General features: G+C 41.9%; 1 protein-coding gene across 6 annotated transcripts in view; it reads right to left on the reverse strand.

Moving 5' to 3' along the window:
- Positions 1–255: 255 nt before the first annotated feature.
- Positions 256–20,189, reverse strand: part of LOC102294782 (ELKS/Rab6-interacting/CAST family member 1) — a 20,894-nt gene continuing 960 nt past the window's right edge. The window contains exons 2-21 of one of the 6 annotated variants that reach the window (XM_005934158.3): positions 18,970–19,734; positions 18,656–18,844; positions 15,538–15,829; positions 13,359–13,486; positions 13,169–13,243; positions 12,922–13,077; positions 11,766–11,933; positions 10,074–10,241; positions 9,836–9,973; positions 9,586–9,726; positions 9,220–9,360; positions 8,921–9,114; positions 8,371–8,382; positions 7,626–7,761; positions 7,377–7,508; positions 6,352–6,512; positions 6,015–6,162; positions 4,757–4,852; positions 3,270–3,455; positions 256–2,877 (exon numbers count right to left, since the gene is read on the reverse strand). In XM_005934158.3, the coding sequence (XP_005934220.1) occupies positions 2,740–2,877; positions 3,270–3,455; positions 4,757–4,852; positions 6,015–6,162; positions 6,352–6,512; positions 7,377–7,508; positions 7,626–7,761; positions 8,371–8,382; positions 8,921–9,114; positions 9,220–9,360; positions 9,586–9,726; positions 9,836–9,973; positions 10,074–10,241; positions 11,766–11,933; positions 12,922–13,077; positions 13,169–13,243; positions 13,359–13,486; positions 15,538–15,829; positions 18,656–18,844; positions 18,970–19,515 (3,345 nt within the window). In that variant the 5' untranslated portion in view covers positions 19,516–19,734 and the 3' untranslated portion in view covers positions 256–2,739. Of the gene's footprint in view, positions 2,878–3,269; positions 3,456–4,473; positions 4,553–4,756; positions 4,853–6,014; positions 6,163–6,351; positions 6,513–7,376; positions 7,509–7,625; positions 7,762–8,370; positions 8,383–8,920; positions 9,115–9,219; positions 9,361–9,585; positions 9,727–9,835; positions 9,974–10,073; positions 10,242–11,765; positions 11,934–12,921; positions 13,078–13,168; positions 13,247–13,358; positions 13,487–15,537; positions 15,830–18,655; positions 18,845–18,969; positions 19,735–20,189 lie in introns of those variants that run through there. The other 5 variants (XM_014337425.2, XR_316550.3, XR_001336748.2 and 2 more) reach the window with 5 other exon arrangements.

Here is a 20,189-nt window from a genome sequence, read left to right on the forward strand (position 1 = left end):
GTGAAAATGCCTTGTTTATGTCAGAGGTCACAGATTACAGGATGGCAACAGGATAATACGCACTAGTTACAGCTAAGGTCAAACAAAGGACAGATGTGACAGCTACACTACATGTCCATTATAAGTCTTTATTTTCTTCTGTTAGTCAACTTCCCTCCTCTGTTTCAAAGGTAGGTAGCGATTGGAAAGGAATCATAGTAGGAATTTAAAATTAAAGGGGAAAAAAGAAAAAAAAATGCCCTCATAACAAGAAAACAAGGCTTATAATTTATTTATTTACATACATACAAAATCCAAATAACTCACTAACATGTTGCTTTCTTTTAACACAGTTTGATTCTTGACATGAATAAACAGAAGGCAGTACATCTGTTATACAAATACAAAATAAAAACAAACACCATGAACTTTGACAGAAGCCCCTTAAGCAGCTCTGTGTTCCACAAACAGGAGTTGAGAAAAAGAAATCATTAAGGCAAGGGCAGGGACACACAGGCCAAAGCAAGGGGGGGATTCTGAAAAATGCTTTTTCTGTAGTGATGACAGGTTACAGATATTAAGGAGAATTTACTGAGCAAAAAAACAAGCATCCAAATAACATCTTCCAACACAGGGGGGTGTTTTTGTTTTTTTGAAGTACACCCTGCCTCTCAAATATACCAGTAAATTTACAACATACATAGAAAGTTAAAAAAAAAAAAAAATCACCCATTTTCAGACGTATACTGGCGCAGTTTCACACTGTTGTGTAACATTGTGTTTCTCTTATGACAGCAGAAGAGCCAGGCGTATTTTTATCCGTCAGGCTCGGTCTGCCTTTGACATCAAACAGCCAAAACCATTAACATAAGAAAAGACAACACTGGAATCTCAGATAATACATTTACATCACCCTCTGGTGAACGATTAGAAATAAAAGTAAGAAAAGTACTCTCCCATCACACAGTCACGGTTTGAAACATTTGTAGTTCACACATTATTTTGACACAAGTTGTTTTTTTTTTGACACTTCTTTCCTCCATTTCTGCTGAGGACGTTAACTCGACAGTCATGTTGTTCAGAGCAGCTTGCCCCTTCAAGATTCTGTGCAAACATTCAATGCATATCGATACAGTAAACATTTTATATATTTATATATGTGTTATATTTATATATCTCTATTGAACGCGACTTTCCGCAAATTGTGGCAGTACTGTGTCACACGCGCGCACACACACACACGCATACGCACGCACATTTTGTCCTGCAGACAAAATAAGACACAATGACAACTGCACTGCTTTAACTTTTCCAATATATATATATATATATATTTTTTTTTTAAGAGAATGCACGACACCTTCCACCTAGTTACCTTTATTCAGTCACTGCACATGTTAAATATCACGTTATTTACAAACTTATCTAAAAAGTCAAAATCTGCTGAAAAGTGACCTTTCTGGAAATGTAGATGCACTTAGTAATTAAAAACCACAGCCCTGAAGAGTTCAAAAAACACAACAGCAGAGGCATCGCTCGTTTTTGTCAGCGATTCAGTCGACAAACTTAGGATCAGGTGGGCTTCGAGTACCATCTAAAGGAACTTTGGATGAAGACTGAATGTTCAGATCGTAATTTCTTACATCATGCCTTAGCACCAGTATTACAGAGGAATAAATATCCCTGCGTTAGGTCCAGTACTTATCTCTGTGCATGCTCCAAGGCCACTAAAACGTTCGCAAAACAAACATTGCATACCCTATAAACAAGTGGACAAGTGTGCAAAACCATCTAAAACTTAATAATCGTCACCAATAATAAAAAAGCTTTTTTTTTTCCTTTCTTTTTTTTAAATCCTCTCTCTCATCTGTTGAGAACATACTAACTAAAATCTGACCTTTGGTTTATGTCAAAGGTCAGGCCTTGACTCCCCCTCTAATGACCCAGCCACAGACTATGACAGTAACACACCTACATCCTAATCCAAGCTACGTGGACAGACACAAGGCTTTTGAGAATATTAATGTTGCATTCAGTGTTACTATTCAAGGACCAAACTATTACACGGATCCATGGTTTACCCACTGGGCCCAGCTCCTCTCCGCTCCCTCGAGATGTAGCAGCTCCCCAGTTCTCCAAGACCAAAAAAGTGCTTTCCTGTCCAGAGCAACAAATAAACTTACTACTTCAACTTGAAAGTTCTGTGAGAGAAATCCAAGGGGTTAAAGACTGAGATCAAGGCGAGTGCTCCTGTTATCAATAAAGCTATCTAAGGAGAAAAAGGTTGGCAGTATTCTCCGTTGTGCGTAACTATGTGCAAGTCTGCTTTTTTTTCCCCCTCCAAATTCACCCGTGTTCAGTTTTTAGTTTCCTTTAAAAAGCAAAAATCAAATTAGGGGTGTTTGCAAATGCTACTTATTTTGCAACAACCGATAGTGTGCTATTGTCTGCCTGACAGTGATGAGGTGTGCACGTAAAATCTATCGGCGGCTGTCGTTACATGTGTCAAGTGCCATATTTAACAGCACGAACATCCCTAATTTAATTTTGCCAGCCTGACAGATTAACATGTGGGACAGGAAAGCACCCAGAGGTCCTGACAGTTTGTTGCAGGGTAGAATGAGGGACACGAAGAAGAGGAGTCCAGCAAGATGTGATAATGCCCCCTACTTTCTCTTCTCTCCAGGAACCTTTCACTTTTTTGGGGGGTGGAGGTAGGGAGACCTGGACTCAGACGGGTTGTGTCTGAGGTCAGAGTTTTCAGCAAGACTCTTCGAGGGCGTTGACGACCTGCTCCAGGATATCAGGGCAGTAGTCTGCAATCTGCTGGAGAACAGAGTTGGCATATTCCTGCAGCTCTCCGCTCTCCTTCTCACACACCTCCAGCTCCCGCTCCAACTGCAGGAGAAAGGGCAGGAGTAGCTTTTTAATAGCATTTCAACACAGCCATCAGCACAATTCACAAAAAGGTGCATGTTTAGGTATATCTGAGGTTAAAAGAGGGTTCTTAAACAACACACAGCTGCATCTACTCCATTCCTCTTTTGTCTGTGATCAGTTTTCCCTGCTGCACCTTTTCCATTTCCTTCATGTTAAGTCATGTTACTGCACTGGAAGTGTGTTTGTTTGTCTCTTGAACCGCTTCCCTGATTTCCTCTTTGAATTGCCTCGCCACCAATAAAATCTCTCCAAAAGCATATTTTTAATGCTCCCGCAAAATAAAGCTTAATATGTATCAAAGAAGTTGCTCAGAGATGACTGTCACGATGACTTAAGAGTTTCTTCATTACCTGTTCGGCGCTCATTTTCTGGAGGTCCTCCTCCCAGTCTTCAGGGTCGCTGTGGTGGTAGTGAGTGGGCGGCGTGAGCTGGCTGAGGATGCTGGGGTCTCGATCGTGGCAGAGGTCTGTCAGGTGGGCGATGTAAAGTTTGAGCTTACTGCGGTTCTGGGAAAGGGCTAGAAGAGGGGGTATCATCTGCAAGATGTGAGGAAGAAGAAGTGAGAAAGGCGATTCGAAGGAAATGGCACGAAAAAAAAATTAAACGATAAAATTTACCCCGGTTTAAACGGTTGAAGAGAATGAAAGGAACCAAGCACAAGACACCACTTGTGTTTAAAAACAAAGAAAGCATAAGCCTTGACATGCATGCCCATCACCAGCTCATATGACAGCCAAAATTCCTGCTAAACCCCTAAAGCTAGAAAAGTGGTTCCCAAATAGTGTTTCAAGCCATGCTGAGATACAGCGAGCAGAGTCCTGATCTGCCCCGCGATTTTATGACGATTGGTTAGAGTAGCAAAGCACTGTACATAATATAAATAATAATGATAGCACATTATAGCAGAGCCCAGTACATCTGAGCAATTTCTACATGTTTGATTTATAACAGCTAGTCATGACAAATAAGTATAGCAAACTAACCACTAACAAAGGAGAAAAACGGTCAGCAGACAGTATCATTAAAGCCTGAGTGAATGGTGCCCAGTGAGCCAAGAGAGGCACTTAGAAACAAAACATCCCTTCTGAGAGAAGCTTGGCTGTGCCATAAGAGTCTGGGCATTTTTGGGGGGTTTTTGGTGTGTAAAAAAGAAAGAAAAAGAAAGCCACTCTGACAGAGTACAGATTTGTGCAGCTAAACAAAGTGTCCTACAAAGCAAATAACTAAACCACTGATTAGATCAAGTTTAAAGCCATTATCCAACACCTGTTTGTCTGAGCCAAACGTCAGAAGCCAATCATTAGCATCAGAGCAGTGACATGCAAAGCTAAGCTGCTTTCATTTGAAGTGATGACACTCTGGGGGCACACGCACGCACGCACGCACGCACGCACGCACGCACGCACGCACGCACGCACGCACGCACGCACACACCAGTATATGAATGCGCACAGGATGAGTTTGTGAGAAGAGATGTGCATCAAAAGCACCCCACAGAGAAATGGAAGACAAGCAAACATGCCAATGGAGCAACGGCTTTTCATACAAGCTCACCCTTCTGAACAAAATGGCTGAGAGAGAGGGGAGGGGGTGGGCAAAAGGTTGGCTACGCCCAGATACCCTCCTCGTCATCCTGTTAGCCACAAGGTAAGCCAATTGCAGCATTAGGAAGGAACATCTGGTTAGTGTGCAAAACAGACAAGAAAAGTAGCAGCAGAAAACTTCCATGTCCGAGTTTTAGAGAGCAAGCCGTGAGTTCAACCTTACTTACAGACGTGGCCACAAATCGACTGAAGAAAAATTTAGCAAAGCAGTTTATGGCGGTTAAGAAAACTACCTGATCTGGAGAGGGTTTGTGATTCGTTTGGTCAGGTGCAGTCTTCAGATGGTCATCCTCGTAGTTGTCGGCCATCAGCTTCATCCTGTTCTGGGTCTGCAAATTGTTAAAAACATCCAACTAAGATGAAGAGGAAATCGTAATTATGGCCAAGGTTTTATAGCTAACTGCTGAAATCTTGGGAGTACAGCCTGAAAACAAATTGTTAACAGGACAAATCTAATCTTACTTCATCATTTAATGAATACTGCCTGGCTCAGTTTTCACCACTGTGCACAGACGTCATTTGCATGTTATTGTACACACACACAGATGCGTGTGGAAACAGAAAGTGCAACAGGAAGTACCGGTAAGAGCAAATGAGTCTGATTTACCATCTAAGACGACATAGTTTCTCTTGCTATTCACACTCATTGAATTCCTCTCCCTAGATCATCTCAGATTTGTCCCAAGAAATTCCAAAGATTCAGATGATGGAGATGCGACATCAACTCATGCTATGCAGGGTTTGATAAAACAGGCAAGTTCAACATGGACAGGCTCCAACAGGCATTTTCAGACTGGCATATAAAAAGAAACCAGTTTGGTTGACAGCGTGTGTTCAGTTTAACCTGTAGTTATTTCAGTTTTTGCCAAATTAAAAGTAACATTTTTAAAGATATCTGCTCCTCACAGGTAGAAACACTACAAGCATATGCAAGCACAGTGAGGATTAGACAGGAATGTGGGGAGACAGAATTCTTTGCCACACGTCTTTCTCAACTCTAACCCGAGCTGCTGCATTTCAGCCATTTGGCATATGGTCATCTGGCACTGGCATCCCAAGCATGTGATTTTAAAGACTAATTAACAGATTGAACTAAGATGAGCTCTAACATGCACATCTGCTCAGTAATTATTAATGCCACAGTGCTTTTAGTGTGAAAGTCAGACCTAAGTATGAGTAGTAGTAGTAGTAGTGAAAGAACGGTAGAGCCATTCACTTTAACTAACAATATATGGTAACACCCGTTTTTTTGTGCTTAAAAACACAGCTGCAGCACATTCTAGACATAGACAGTTTTACTTCTAATCCATCAGTTTCATAGAGCTTTTACTTTTTATTTAAAGAAAAGATCAAAATTATTCCCCCATCAGTCCTGTGAGGATTTATTTTCCTGCATATAGCAGCTGGAAACCTGGAAAAACGTCTGGTACCAGCGTTACATCTTTCACTCCATCACCCTCTCTCTGTGAACACCATCAGCCCCCTCCTCACCTGCTGCTTGAGCTGCTGCACCAGTCTGTCTTTCTCCCGCTTCAGCTGAGCCACTTCGTCCTGGGTCTTTTTCTTCTTAGAGGATGACAACTCCAGTAGTGCAATGTTAGCGTCTTTCTCGCTAATAGCCGCCAACAGCGCCTCCTGCCTGTTAGGTGGAGATGTAACAATGTGGCATTTACCCACAAAAGTAAATAGCTCGATTATCATTTATTATTCATTGCACAACATTAGCCTGCCATCTGGGAAAAGCCAGAATTGGATGACATTTTACAAGATTAAGGCGGTGATCAATAATCCAGAGTCTATGCAATCCCACTGTGTGTGTGTCTCTTACTTCATCTCCAGCACCTCCTCCAGGTGTTTCCTGCGCTCGGCTCTCAGGGTTGTGAGGTGAGCCTCTTTCTCACACAGAGACTGCTGAGTGGAGGCCAACTTAGCCCTCATGGACTCAAGCTCCTGCTTCACCTTCTCCATGGCCCCCAGCAGCTCCTCCATCTGGGAACACCGACACACACACACACAAACAGCTCAATGATGATTGGAGTGGATTACCTGAAATCCACCAGGGAAAAGGATGGGGCTTTTTTTTTTCCAGAAAAGACACTGGATGATTTGTCAGTCTCTTATAAGAGGGAGGGACAGCAGAATTCACGTGGTCTGATGGGAAGGACTAGGGATCAAGACTGGATTTCATTTACCTGTTATTTAATTTAAACAGGCACTACAGTTATTCCTTATTAAACATTTACTTAATCACAACAGACTGAACAGGGAAATTAATGAATAATTCATGCTCGAAGTAAAAATGTACTTGGCTTTGGATTTCATTAAAGTGAAAACTTTAATGAGCATCGTTTTAAAAGCAAACAGCAGGTAAACAAAGGCGCATAAATTACATGGGCTGGAAACAACACCAACACGTTTCACACACATGCAGTCCCTCCAACAATTACTAAAACTTGACACATGTATCCTGTGCAGGGTTGTTGCATGAGACTGCATGAACTGTAGAGGTGTTGCTTTTATTGTGTCCACCCCCTGTAAGAGTCGCTGCTCACTGACACATACTGGGCTCATACCTTAGACCACTTAAAGTTGGCGAGGTTGGACTCATGCATTGCTTTGAGTGAGTGCTTCTGAGAGGCGGTGTGTAGCGGAGAAAAAAAACAAACAAGAGAAAACGACAAGCAGAGATGAAAGAAGAGGAAGCAAGAGGACGGACAGGCAGAGAGGGAGAGAAAGGATGAGCGACAGCACAGTGGCAGCAGAAAAAGGCGACAGAGGAAGAACTGCAGTTTCTTTTAACCGTGCGGTGCTGGGTCATAAATATTGCTTTGCTATATTTGTGTGTTTGTGTACCTGTTTCTCCTGAAGTGACCTGGCAGCCTCCTCCTGTGCGAGCACCATCTCTCGCTCAGCAGTGATTTGAACGCTCTCTCTCAAGGCCTCCTCCAGCTCCTCTATGCGCTCTGTCTTTTGGCGTAAAGTGTCCTTCACAGTAGAAGAAGGAAGGAGATGTCAGATTCGCCCAGTTGTACCCTGACTGAGAAAGGCAGTAGCATTCCTACAGAATTTGCACAGTGCAGATCATCCATAGGCAAGCCTCACCTTCACCTGCTGGGAGTTCTCAGACAGGTTGTCTTCCCTCTTCCTGGCTTCCTCCATAAGTCGAGCATTCCTGCTCTTCTCCACCTGCTCTTTGTGCTTCAGTGATGCCACCTTCTTCGACTGATCCTTCATTTGCCTACAGGAAGTCAGTTACATTAGATATTCTATTTGGAGCAAGAGGACAAATCAGACCTCATTTTGGGCTCCTGTTCCTCTAGAACAGTGAAAATGTGTCTTACACACAAGTGAACAGCAAGCATTTTCAAGATATAGCGCTGTATTTTACTACTTTGAGCTTACGGATGCGTGACACAGATGGCTTATCCATAACTAAATAAAGGAACTCATGCAAATAAAGTCATGGGACCAAAAACAAATATTGTATATTAGGTATGTGCTTGATGACTCAGACATTCCCACGTTACAATTTCTAGGTCATTAATTGTTGTACACCAAGTAAATGTAGTTGATTCAAATATGGACATAAAGAGGTATAATTTGCCATTTTAAACAAACATTCACAATCTTACAGACTTGCTTGGGTGAGATTTCAGGCATCATTTTGACTTTGAGTGAAAAAACAAACAAACAAACAAACAAACCCAAAAACAATAAAGCAAAAAAGGAAAAATGAGCCTGAGCAGAAGTAAGAAAAAGACAACTGCTTGCAGCTCCACAGGAAATTTAGGAAGAGAGAGAGAAAAATGTGTCAAGGTGAGGAGGAGAGAAAAGCATTGTCACTAACCTTGAGGCCAAACTGGCGGGGTGGGAAATTTCCAATGAAAAGACAAGAAAGCAGTAAAGAGAAAAGCAGACTCAGACTAAGAGAATAAGCAAACATGGAGAACAAGACAGAAGGGGTTTCACTCATAAAATATCAGCTCACGGATTATGCAGCATCTTTTCTGGATCTAACAAGGTCATGTTACACAAAATAATAATAAAACAATTGCAGGAACATGAAAAGAAGCTGAATGTTGCTGAGCATGTCAACACTGAAACAAACCACCTCACAAAACCTCAAACACCAGCTTTCAAAGCACTCCTGCCAGGATGTCAAATGGCAGAAAGCCAATTTAGACTGCTTTTAATGTGCCAGCCACAACAGTCTCTACAGCGATACCACTTCAGATGTTTACATCGCATGTGACGAACAAAGGTCAGAAGTCCCGGAGACAAACTGTGGACCTACATTATACCTCATTAAATACTTGTTATACACATTTATATGGTGCATCCACCCTTGAATATCCACCACATGTACACATGCACACTGACAAGATCCACAAACCCACCTCTCCAGCTCACTGATCTTTTTGTCTTTGTCATTTTTCTCATTCTCCATTTCTCTGAGTATCTCCAGGAGGCGGTCCACTTCAGCTTGAGCTTTCCCAGAATCCTCTCTGTGGCGGGCCACTTCCTGTTCGAGGTTCCTAATGCGCTCAGCCAGCTCAGTGTTGGCTTGAGCTTCCAACGCTGCATTCTGAGCCTGATGGAGAACAAAGGCTGTAGTTTAGACATCTCAGGCCACGTGAGGTGCCTGAAGCTTTATTTAATGTATTTGTATTTAATACGTATTTAATGTATTTCTCACTCTCTTAAGTTGATTCTCCAGTTTGAGGCACTCTTCCTTCTTCTGTTCCAAGGCAATCTCAAAACTCTTGAGTCTGGAGTCTTTCTTCAGCCCTGAGGAGGCCAGGGAGGATGCGTGCTCCTTTAGGTCCAACAGAGAGGTCTGTGTGCGTACACACACACACACACACACACACACACACACACACGACTAAGAATACATTAACACCAGTGCAGGCATCCATGCCTCAGTGCAAAGTTAGGACTAACAGGCGGGAAAAAAACAACAAAAAACTGATGCCCGTGTCTGACAGCACTGTTTTATTATATTAATAGAATCACAGTAAACAAGAGTTTGCCTGTGTGTTTTTTTGCATATGTTTCTCACCTCTCTGTCTGACAGGTCTCCCTGCAGTAAGCTCAACCTTTCCTTCAACTCTTTCAGCTCCTTTTTGGTACATTCAAGCTCCTCCGTCTTCTCCCGGTCGTCTCTATCTCTCTGCTCTTTTAGACGCTCGATGATCCGCTCCTATAAAGAGGTGGAGGAAAGAATCAAGCAAGATTCTTATACAGATTATCAACCAACATTTGTTTATTAATACAGATGGACTAATACAAGTCTGCAGAAATTAATCCACCTTTTCTGCAAGAGACTCCTCCAGTGTTGTGAGAGCAGTGTCAGTATTGGAAGTGTCAGCCTGCAAAGACTTTACTCTCTCCTTCAGGCTGCTCATCTGCTTCTCCTTGTCCCTCAGCTGTTCCTGCAGGTTCTCGATCTGCAGTGAAAACACAAGTAACCATCAATAAAATTGATCTTGCGTTGGACACATATTGCCATTTCAAAAACAAGATTGCACTATTCTCTGTTAAAGTTACCTTCTTCTGAAGCACATTGATCTTGCGCTCCTTAACCTCCAGCATATCCTTAAGGTCGTGGATTTCCCCATTGAGGGTTCCCTTCTCCTCTGACATTTCTTGTATCTGCTTGCTCTTTTTATTCAAAGTTGCTTCCTTCTCTTCCAAACGCAGGCGCAAGGCATCCACCTAGATAGACAAGATGGGTTAGCAGTTTACGGACATGAACTACAGACGTGTCCTGCTACAAGTTAAAAATGAGTGTGGACAAAAGCAAAGATTTAAACTTCTGAGGAAGATTTCAGAGCGGTGTTGTGTTTCTGAGATAAAAAATACTATTATTTTACTATTTCCATGTCATTGTTTATTCAGTACCTATCAATGTTTTGAGATACGAGGTGTGCCTGTTTATCCAGATTAAAAAAAAATAAAAAAATCAAGCTTGGTTCAGGAAAGAAAAAAAAAAAGAAGCTGCACAGTCACCCAGTTAAATTATGCAATCGGTGTGAATGGTTATGAGTCCGGTGTGTAAAGGCCTCTACAGTCTATACCAGGGGTCAGCAACCTTTAACACCCAAAGAGCCATTTGGACCCGGTTTCTACGGAAAAAAGAAAACACTGGGAGCCGCAAATACTTTTTGACATCTAAAATGAAGACAACACTGTGTATATTGGTTTTTACCTTTATGCTTTAATTAATTAAAAAGCTGAACTCAAATTATCCATGTAGCAAACAAAAACTGTGAGCCGTCATCCCTTCTGGGCTATCGGAGTGTAGCGGAGCCTTGACCAGAATTTTAAAAATAATTGGAAAAAAGCACTATGCTCCTAAAAAATTAAAAATAAATATTAAGTATCTGCATAATATTTATTTTACCTGGTTAATGTACTTTGCGGGGCGTGACGTACCTGAGTGGCATCCGCAATCACGCCTCACCGGCTTGTTCTCTCTGCTGTTGTTTGTATGTGTCGGGCTGTGAGCTGCAAAGCTACAGCCGGCTGTGTGTGTGAAAAGTGGTCAATAAAGAGATGCTGAAGAGCATGTTCATGTAAACATCGTTGGGTCTGCCGTGATATGTTTACAATCGGACTTCTGCTCCTGAACCTCTGCGCACAGTGCATGCTGTACGATCGGGGCTGTACAAAGTCACTTTCCTCTTTACGCAGGACTGTAAGCTGTTATCTGTGAGGCGTGAGCGGTGTTTGTTTTTAGCATAGTTCATGGTGGAGAATAGTTGTTCACATACGTATGTGGATCCGAAGATCGACACTCCACAAATTAGGCATACTGGTAGGCCACTCTCGTCAGAAGTAAATACAAATGAATCTGCCCAGGCATCATTAAATGTTGTATTTTCTTCAGATATTTTTCTTTTCTTACATTTCTCCATACTTGGCCTACCTGGGGTTGAAGGTCTCGGTAAATGCACGTCGTTTCGGCAGGTATACCGGCTTCCCTGAGTGTGACGCTTATTTTGAGCGACGAAAAATAATAAAATATAACTTTATTTTTATATTTCAAGATCAGAATAATCTTCCAATTTAGAACTAACACAAATAAAATACACTTCAGTTAAATACTTATGATTTATTTTTCCAAACCATGCAGAGCCGCAATATAAGGACTAAAGAGCCACATACAGCTCCGGAGCCACAGGTTGCAGACCCCTGGTCTATACCAATACAGTGGGTGAGAAAGTATGGATACTCTACCTCCGTCTGTAAGATGGCAGCCCGCTGCTCTTTGGCAGTGAGGGATTCCTTGAGGACTTCAATGTGTTGCTTGCTGTCTGAGAACTGGTTGGTAAGCGTCTCCAGTTTTGTCTGCAAACCGAGCAGCTCGGTGTCCTTCCTGGAGAGGTCCTGCTTCACCTGCTCCATCTGAAAAAAGATTAGCCCGAGCACAGAAAGAAAGAGGAAGGGTTGGACAAATTGTAAAATGGTAAATTGATTCTTATATAGCGCCTTTCTACTGGCGGAGCACTCAAAGCACTGTATACAACGTGGCTCACTCACCCATTCACACAATGACTTTCTATCTACCAATCACAGACATTCAAGTTGGGGTTAGTTTCTTGCCCAAGGATACTTGGCATGCAGATCAAACCACCACCCTTCTGATCAGTAGATGGCTAGCTCTACCTCCCGAGCTACTAGGGGTGGGGGAAAAATCGATACTGTGTAGTATTGTGATATTTTGTTTGCTAATAATGTATCGATACAGGGACAGCAGAAATCGATATTTTGTTACAAAAAAAAGTTTTTGTGGACTGGAACATGCTCTGACTTCAGAGCATGTTGATCAGCTCCTTTTTCTGAGCAAGAATCCTGACATTCCTTCACTGTCCAAATGTGTTTAACTTTTTTTTTGGCAGCAATAAACATGTTTTATTTTAAGTTTAAAACTTTTTTATTTAATGTAAAATTATACTTTGTTTTAATTTACTTTCAAATTCTTCAGTTGCTGAATGGGCTGCATAGTTTTCATAAATTGCATAGTTCAGAATAGCTATAATTGTACCAGATGGTTGCATTCAGTTAAGTTGGACTAGACTGTAATGCAAACCGTTCAGTTTGTCAACAATAAAACTGACTGAAATGAGAGAAAGACTGAGTGTGAGACTTTGATATTAGATAAAATGAATATTGATAAAGTTTACCTTTATGTACAGAATCTCAATATCGCAAAATATTTTTAAAAAATTGCAATAATATCGTATCGTGCGTTAAGTATTGTGATAATATCGTATCGTGGGATGTATGGTGATTCCCACCTCTACAAGCTACAGCTACCATGAGAAAAAGGTAGTTTCTAGGGTTTTATGTGTGAACACAAAAAAAACATAAGAATTATTACACAGTCTCTGACCTTGTTCTTCATGAACTTTGTGTGACTGCGGTAAACCTCCATCTGCTTCATCTCTTCTTGACGCTCTTCACAGCTCAGAAGTCCATTCGATTTCAGCATTAGCAGCTCCTCCTCCATGTCCCTGAGGCTCCGCTCCATTGAGTTGATTTTTGCATCCTGGAGTTAATGGAAAAAGGTTATCACCAATAGCATGTTGTCACCAATACACTATAAACACACACACACATTTCTCTATCTAAATGTTCACCTTCATGTCAATGACAGTTTGTAGGGCCTTAGTTTTGGTGGACTCTGGAGTTCCTTCATACCGACGGTGCAGCTCCTGCTGTGTCAGATGTAAAACACGGTTGATGAATATCGATATCTTACCAATCAAACCAAATATGATGGAAAGCCTTAAAAGTAATGCATGCCAAAATTAATAAACTGGAGATTACCTCTCTCAGAGCAGTGATCTCCCTGTCTCTCTGGTCCAGCAAACTCTCAAGGTGATGCCTGTGCATTTCTGCATCAGCCAGTCTCCTTGTCCTCTCCTGGTCCTCCTCTGATGCCTTGGCAGATGGTCCTAACACAGCAAACATAACAACTTGTTACAATTCTGATGTATGTAAAAAAGACTATTATGAAGTCTAGATGTTTACAACAGCCAATTGTGTTTAACTCTCAGAGACAAACAAAGAAACAAAAGCACACAATTGTTTAGCATATCCGAGGATAGACTCTGCACATCTACTGTAAAAGAAGAACCAAACAAACAAAGCACACAACATTGAACCTAATGGGCAGTGTAATTTAACTTACTGAACCCCTGAAGCCTTAAAAACCTGCCATCCTAAAAAAATAAAAAAAATCATAGCGAATGCTGAGGGAAGTAGTGTGCAGAGGTCACCAACTTTCTGCAGAGTCAGTCACTACAAACCTCCAAACTTCATGCGGCATTCAGATTAGCTCGAGCTTCATGGAATGGGTTTTCATGGCCAAGCAGCTGCATCTAAGCCTTATATCACCAAATGCAGTGCTATAATGCATGCCGCCATTGGACTTTAGGGCAGTGGAGATGTGTTCTCTGAAGTGATGAATCACGCTTCTCCGTCTGGCAATCTGATGGTCTGGGTTTGTGGATGCCAGGGGAACGGTACTTGTCTGACTGCATTGTGCCAAGTGTAAAGTTTGGTGGAGGGGGTATTAGGGCATGGGGTTATATTTTAGGAGATGGGGTCAGCACCTTAGTTCCAGTGAAAGGAACTCTTAATACTTAGTACACCAACACATTTGGACAATTTCATGCACCCAACTTCGTGTTTGGAATCATGTTCTGTTGCAGCATGATTCCACAGCAGTACACAAACCAAGGTGCAAAAAGACACAGATGAGCGAGTTTGGTGTGGAAGAACTTGACTGGCCTTCAGAGTCCTGACCTAAACCCGGGAGAACACCTTTGGGATCAATCAGAGCGGAGACCTCAGTGTTTGACCTCACAAATGTGCTTCTGGAAGAATGGTCAAAAATTCCCATAAACACACTCCTAAACCTTCTGGAAAGTATTCCCAGAAGAGTTGAAGCTGTCATAGCTGCAAAGGGTGTGCTGACATCATATCGTATGAACAAGATCGTATGTGTTTGAAAGCAGACAAGTGAATGTTTTTTGGCAATATAGTGTAGTTTCTAGCTCTAAAAACAAGCACCAAAGGTAGAAGTGCCTTAAACCTGCCTATCTATTCTATCCCTCCAAGCAAATTCCCCCTTAAATATTTCCCTTGTAATTACTGTCATCTATTAGACTCAAAAGGGAGGATAAAGCAGGATATGAGTTGCTAACCTGTGAACATACAGTCATCTTCAGATTCGCCGCCTCACTCATGTCCAGTTTAAAAACAAGATGACGGTCAGTTCGAAGACTTCCCAACAGAACTTTGTAACTTTGTTAAGCAACAGGTAACATTATGAAGGTGACATCCATCTTTTAAATACAGTCTGAGTGTTTCACCGCACCTGTTATAGGACACCAACCGTTCTGGGGACTGGCCTGAGTGTTTATACTGTGCAAAAAAAAAATCTAGTTATGATTGCCCTGTTAAAATGAGCCCAGAGTGAGTACATATGTGACAGGAGTTTAAAAGAAAGCCCCAAAACTGCTGAGGGTTCAATGGGTTTAAGCTTTTTCTGGAAGGAGTTTTAAGTTTCTTTTAATTTCATGTACCTTTGGGTTCTTCAGATTTCATGTCCTTTGTATTTACACCCTAGGGAAGACGGCATGCAATTACTTTTTAAAAACACCTGTGCACAGGCTTGGAGTGTCTTTAAGCTCCTGCTTGAGTTTAAAGGAGAAATCATGTCTAGAAAATGGAGCAGTGAATGCCACAATTGACCTACAGCTGTGTGAGCATTAAAGGAGCTGAGGAAAATAGGCTGGGACAAGTGATAACCTGAGACCTACTGAGTAATAAAATGTTAATGGATGAATATTATTGGCCTACAGTTTCAAACAGTTTATTTGTTTCCTAGTGAACCCTATACATGAACCAGAAGACATGCAACAAACAGCTAAACAGTCATTAATAATCAATCAACTGTAAACTTCATTAAACTATTTTGGTTTTTCCTGCTTAAACCCACCTTTGCTCTGCAGCATTTCCAGTAGTTTCTTGATGGACTCATCTCTGGCTGCCAGGGTCTGCTTCTGTGTGTCAATCCTCAGCTCCATCTCCTCCAGGGTCTTCCGAAGAAGGAAGAGCTCCTTGGCCTGCCTCTCATGCTCACCCTGTAGCCGTCGGTAGTTCTCCTCTGTAGGTTCGGATGTCAGGGCCAGGTCCCTTCCTTGACTAGCAGGATCTTGCTGGAGCAGCTGGTTCAGGTCCCTCTGGATCCTTAGCTCATCTTGGAGAGCCTGAACAGTCATCTGGAGATGCTAGGAACAGAGGAGAGACACACATATAACTGCTGACAATTACTGGTTCTACTCTTTGTTCTCTAGCCTTTATTGCAAGGCTATTTATATGACAAGGGAGACGAGGTGAAAATTTTATTGATTTTATGAATGATGCACGGGCTACTTTCTGGGAATGGCTCCTGGTAGAGTATTGCGTTGCATCCAGCCAAACAAAAACTAATCATAACTGAAAATTCAGCAGCGCCACAACTTATAGATCCAAAACATGGAGGCTTTCTGAGCATTGTTGCAATTCATGGCCAGAGAGATGCAAGTGGTGAAACACAATAAGCCCCGTATAGTATTGCATTGTTTGTGGCATCTGACGCCACAGACTCTTGGCAGAGTTGCTGTGAGACAGTAACACAAGGCTGTGTTACACTCTGGTCTGAACCAGCTGTGAGCATTTTCAGATGACAGAACAAAGAGAGAAGTCAGTGTCTGCCTCCCTTCGTATCTCTCCATCCTCCACCTCCCGCGCCCCCTCCCTTTCCTTCCTTTGTTATTCCCTCCTTCTCCTTCCACCAGCAGTCTACACTCCTTCTCTACCTCCCTCTGATACTCTCACCTCTCTTCTCACTAACCATCCTTTTCCATCACCCTCTCCACCCCGTGACTAAGGCTGACTCACTGCTGTGACTGCACCGATCCACCCCCCCGACACAACAGACGCACACACATGGGGAGATGCATGTACGGACAAGAACTGACACACACACACACACACACACACACCTCCCTTCCTCAGCCCCCATATTCTCACTCTCTTCTGAGAAAAGACAAGAGTTAGGTGTCTGAAAGAGCGCAAAACATTGCGGTTATATGATGCACTTTCTAAATTGATATAACAAGAAGTCAACACATCATCTACAGCTTATCTTCCACACTGGATAATGTGATACAAACATTTTTTGTAACTTAACTCTGTGGCACCGCCATCACCACATCCAATAATTAAACACCTTTGGCAAATCTCACAAAAAAAAAGCAGCGTTTAATCAATGTGGCAAGGAATCATTAACAAGAAATAACTGGTGATTATTCTATTATTATCTGACTCAATGTAGGGGATGAAGATGGTCAATTCACACTACAACATATGGCAGTATATAACATTAATATTACAACAGCAAACAAAACAGAGGAAGAACAAAGCAGAGGAAGACTCGCCTGTGGTATGAATTGGGAAACACTATGTTCAAATTCAAAGTAATCCATTTAAATATATGCATAAAAATGTAGACATCTGCTTAAACAGCTTTACATGAAACTTAAACAAATGCCCTCCAATGAGGACCGGAAGGGAGGCAGCTTACTCTTACAGACAAAAAGCAAGTAGCAATAATTTAAATCATATGCTTTAAAAAGCAAGACAGGTTTCAAGTTATAGTTAAGTAGCATTCCTCTCATTTTTCTGCAAGCGGAAAATCATTCACACCACCTACACCTCACAATTTTTAAAAGCAATAACTAATTAAAAATATCCATGGTTAAATTGCTGGCAGTTTATTTTCTCGACAAAACTAAAATCATATTCAGTCAACCTTTTTTTAGTTACTCTCTGGTCACCTCCTTAAAATGGCTCCACCTGCCCACTTTAAGAACCACCAACGAAAAGTTATCTTTAGGCCTAAGACTAAGATCTACGCAAGTAGTAGTTAGGGTTAAGGTTATAGTAAGTAAATGTAATAAGCGTAAGTTAATGCAAAGAGTCAGTACACTGCTGTGTGCATGTTTGCGTGTCCATGCTTTCCATTGCACGTGTGCCAGTGTGGGAGGCGGAGGCAGACATACAAAAGCAGACATCTTTAAATTAAAGCACTCGCTGATTACGCAGTGCTAGTCAGGCATTACTGGGAATTAGTCCAGAGTGTGATTCTGTGACTCAGCAGGAGTGAAAACAGCAAATTATACAGGTCTGCCCACCCATTAAGAACCACAGTGAAACAAAGACGATGCCTCTTCATTAACGAAACCCAATTTGCACGAGCCCAACAACCTACCGTAGAGTATTTAAAAAGACCTTATCTGCACTTATCCAATTACACTTTTAGATTTTAAACCATAGAACCATCCTATGCAAAGTTTGTCGACACTACACTTATTTATTAAGAAAGAGGGAGTCGAGACAGAAATACCTGCTTGGATGAACTCCTATTTAACGGTGCCAAAATATGTCCGGTGTATTGCTATATACTTAGTTTTAACAGGTGTAGGTCACAAAGGTGTGATTGCTTCACTAAAATGTTGACAAAAAATTTAAAAAGAGAGATTTGATAAAATCTTCAAATTGCATATATGCAGTATGTGATGATTAGTGCTTAGTTAAACATCTAAACACTAATCATTACATACTGCATAGACGCAGTATTAGTAAATTGTAAATTGCACTATTTGCAAAGCCCTCCTTTATTATTGCTACCTTTTGTAATGTTCTCATCTCTTCTTTTTTTTTTCCTCGCACATTTTTCATCCTGTTCCTCAGATGAGACTTCCACCCTTTTTCATCTAAAATGCACAAGCATATAGCTGCATATAAGAGGATTAACTAGATGCTCAAAAACTGTCACTAACCTATGCAGAGAGAGAACAAAAAGAGAAAAGCATTTGTACTAAAGCGGACACACTGCTTGAAATGCTTTTTTCCCCCCTCCTCAAACATGTTAAGCTCTGGAAGTTTGGCAAATCTATCCAGACTGAGAGACATCATATGATGAAATTAGAGGGAAAACCCCCAAAACAAAACAAAAAAACAAAACAGAGGCTAAAAGTCTATTTAAGCATTAAGCATTAAGCAACGCTCACCTGTGCTTCATCTTGAATAACACGATACTGTTCCTTCCAGACGGCGATCTTGGATGCCTCATCTTTCCTGAGAGCTCGCTCCTTTTTTAATTCTGGACTCCAGAAGGTCTTAATGGAGTTCATGGAGGAGCTGAGTTTGCTTTCCTTAACTTCCACTTCTCGCCGCAGCATCTCATTCTCCCGCAGAACCTGAGAACGCAGGATAAATGGTAGGTACATGACAACCCAACATATGACCGGTGAATGCCATAAATTAACGTCTTCATCAAAATTTCAGAATTGAAAAAATCGTGGGAAAAAAACTGGCAAAGTACCTCTTTGAGTTGGGCCTGCAGGTCAAGTATGGTATTGTCCCTTGCCTGCCTTAGAGAATGGGGCACTGTGGAGGCCATGTGGTGATCTCCAAAAGCTAGGGCATCTCCAGCCATCATGCCTGCTGGTAGCACAGCATTGGCAGGCACTGTGGTGGAGATATTAGGAGTACTTGCTGCTACAACTCCACTGCTGCTACCTCTCGACCCATAAGTCACCCTCTGTCTCCCCATGGTGGTCACTGTGCCACCAGTTTTGGGAAGGTGGTCACCTCCCATGGCGACCTCATTGTCACTCAGGTACATTGGTCCTGAGGTGGCATACGCAGCATTGAGGGACTGGATGTTCTCCATTGAAAGGGTCTTGCCTCCTGCTCCTCCAGGACCTCCCCCACTGCCTCCAGTGCTGTTGGTACGCCGGTGCCCCATTCGAGGAGAGCGGGGGAGCCGAGGGGAACGGCCAGATCCCTGATTACCAGTACCACTTCCATCTCTTCCTCCGCTATGGTTTGTATCCCCTCTGCCAACAGAGCGAGCACTACCGTACATTTTTGACTAAATAGAAGGGAGGCACTACCAAATCTGAAGAACAACCCTTAGTATCTGGTTATATTGTTGTGAATTTCACTAGTGTTAGAGATCCAGCTTAAACTGGTGAGCACAATGTTCATGATACAACAAAGGTCTGAAACACTCCACTCTCAGGGGTTGCTGATGCTAACAGACCTCAAAGATAAACTATCCACTGTTACAAATGAGGACATCAATCTGCAAAGAAAACACAATTGTTCCCAGTTAACTGCATAGCAACAGCACACAAAATAACACATGAATAAAACAACTGAATGCATGCAAAACTGAAAACAGAGTACCAGTACAGACTGAAGGTTTCACTGTCTTAACTGAATACCTTCCTGCAGTACAGACAGTTACGCAACTGTACACAGTCATGTCTAAGAAGAAAATTCTTCTAGTGAAGGGTCCTTTGGAGCGAAATCTTTGCTCTAATCTACTTGAGGCCAAAGGTAGAAGTGATTTTAGGTCAGCTTTCAACAAAATGTTAATCTTGCAACAAGTACTTTCAGGTCACAACCATATAATTTGCACATATAGTCTAATGTTACAAGGTTTTGGTAGTAGTGTAATGTGTCTAAGTAGTCTGACATGTGTGTGTGTGTGTGTGTGTGTGTGTATACATACACACACACACACATATACATATA

Source organism: Haplochromis burtoni, unplaced genomic scaffold (assembly GCF_018398535.1).
Source record: "Haplochromis burtoni strain Fernald_Lab_line unplaced genomic scaffold, NCSU_Asbu1 Contig_179, whole genome shotgun sequence".
Classification (NCBI taxonomy): Eukaryota; Metazoa; Chordata; class Actinopteri; order Cichliformes; family Cichlidae; genus Haplochromis; species Haplochromis burtoni.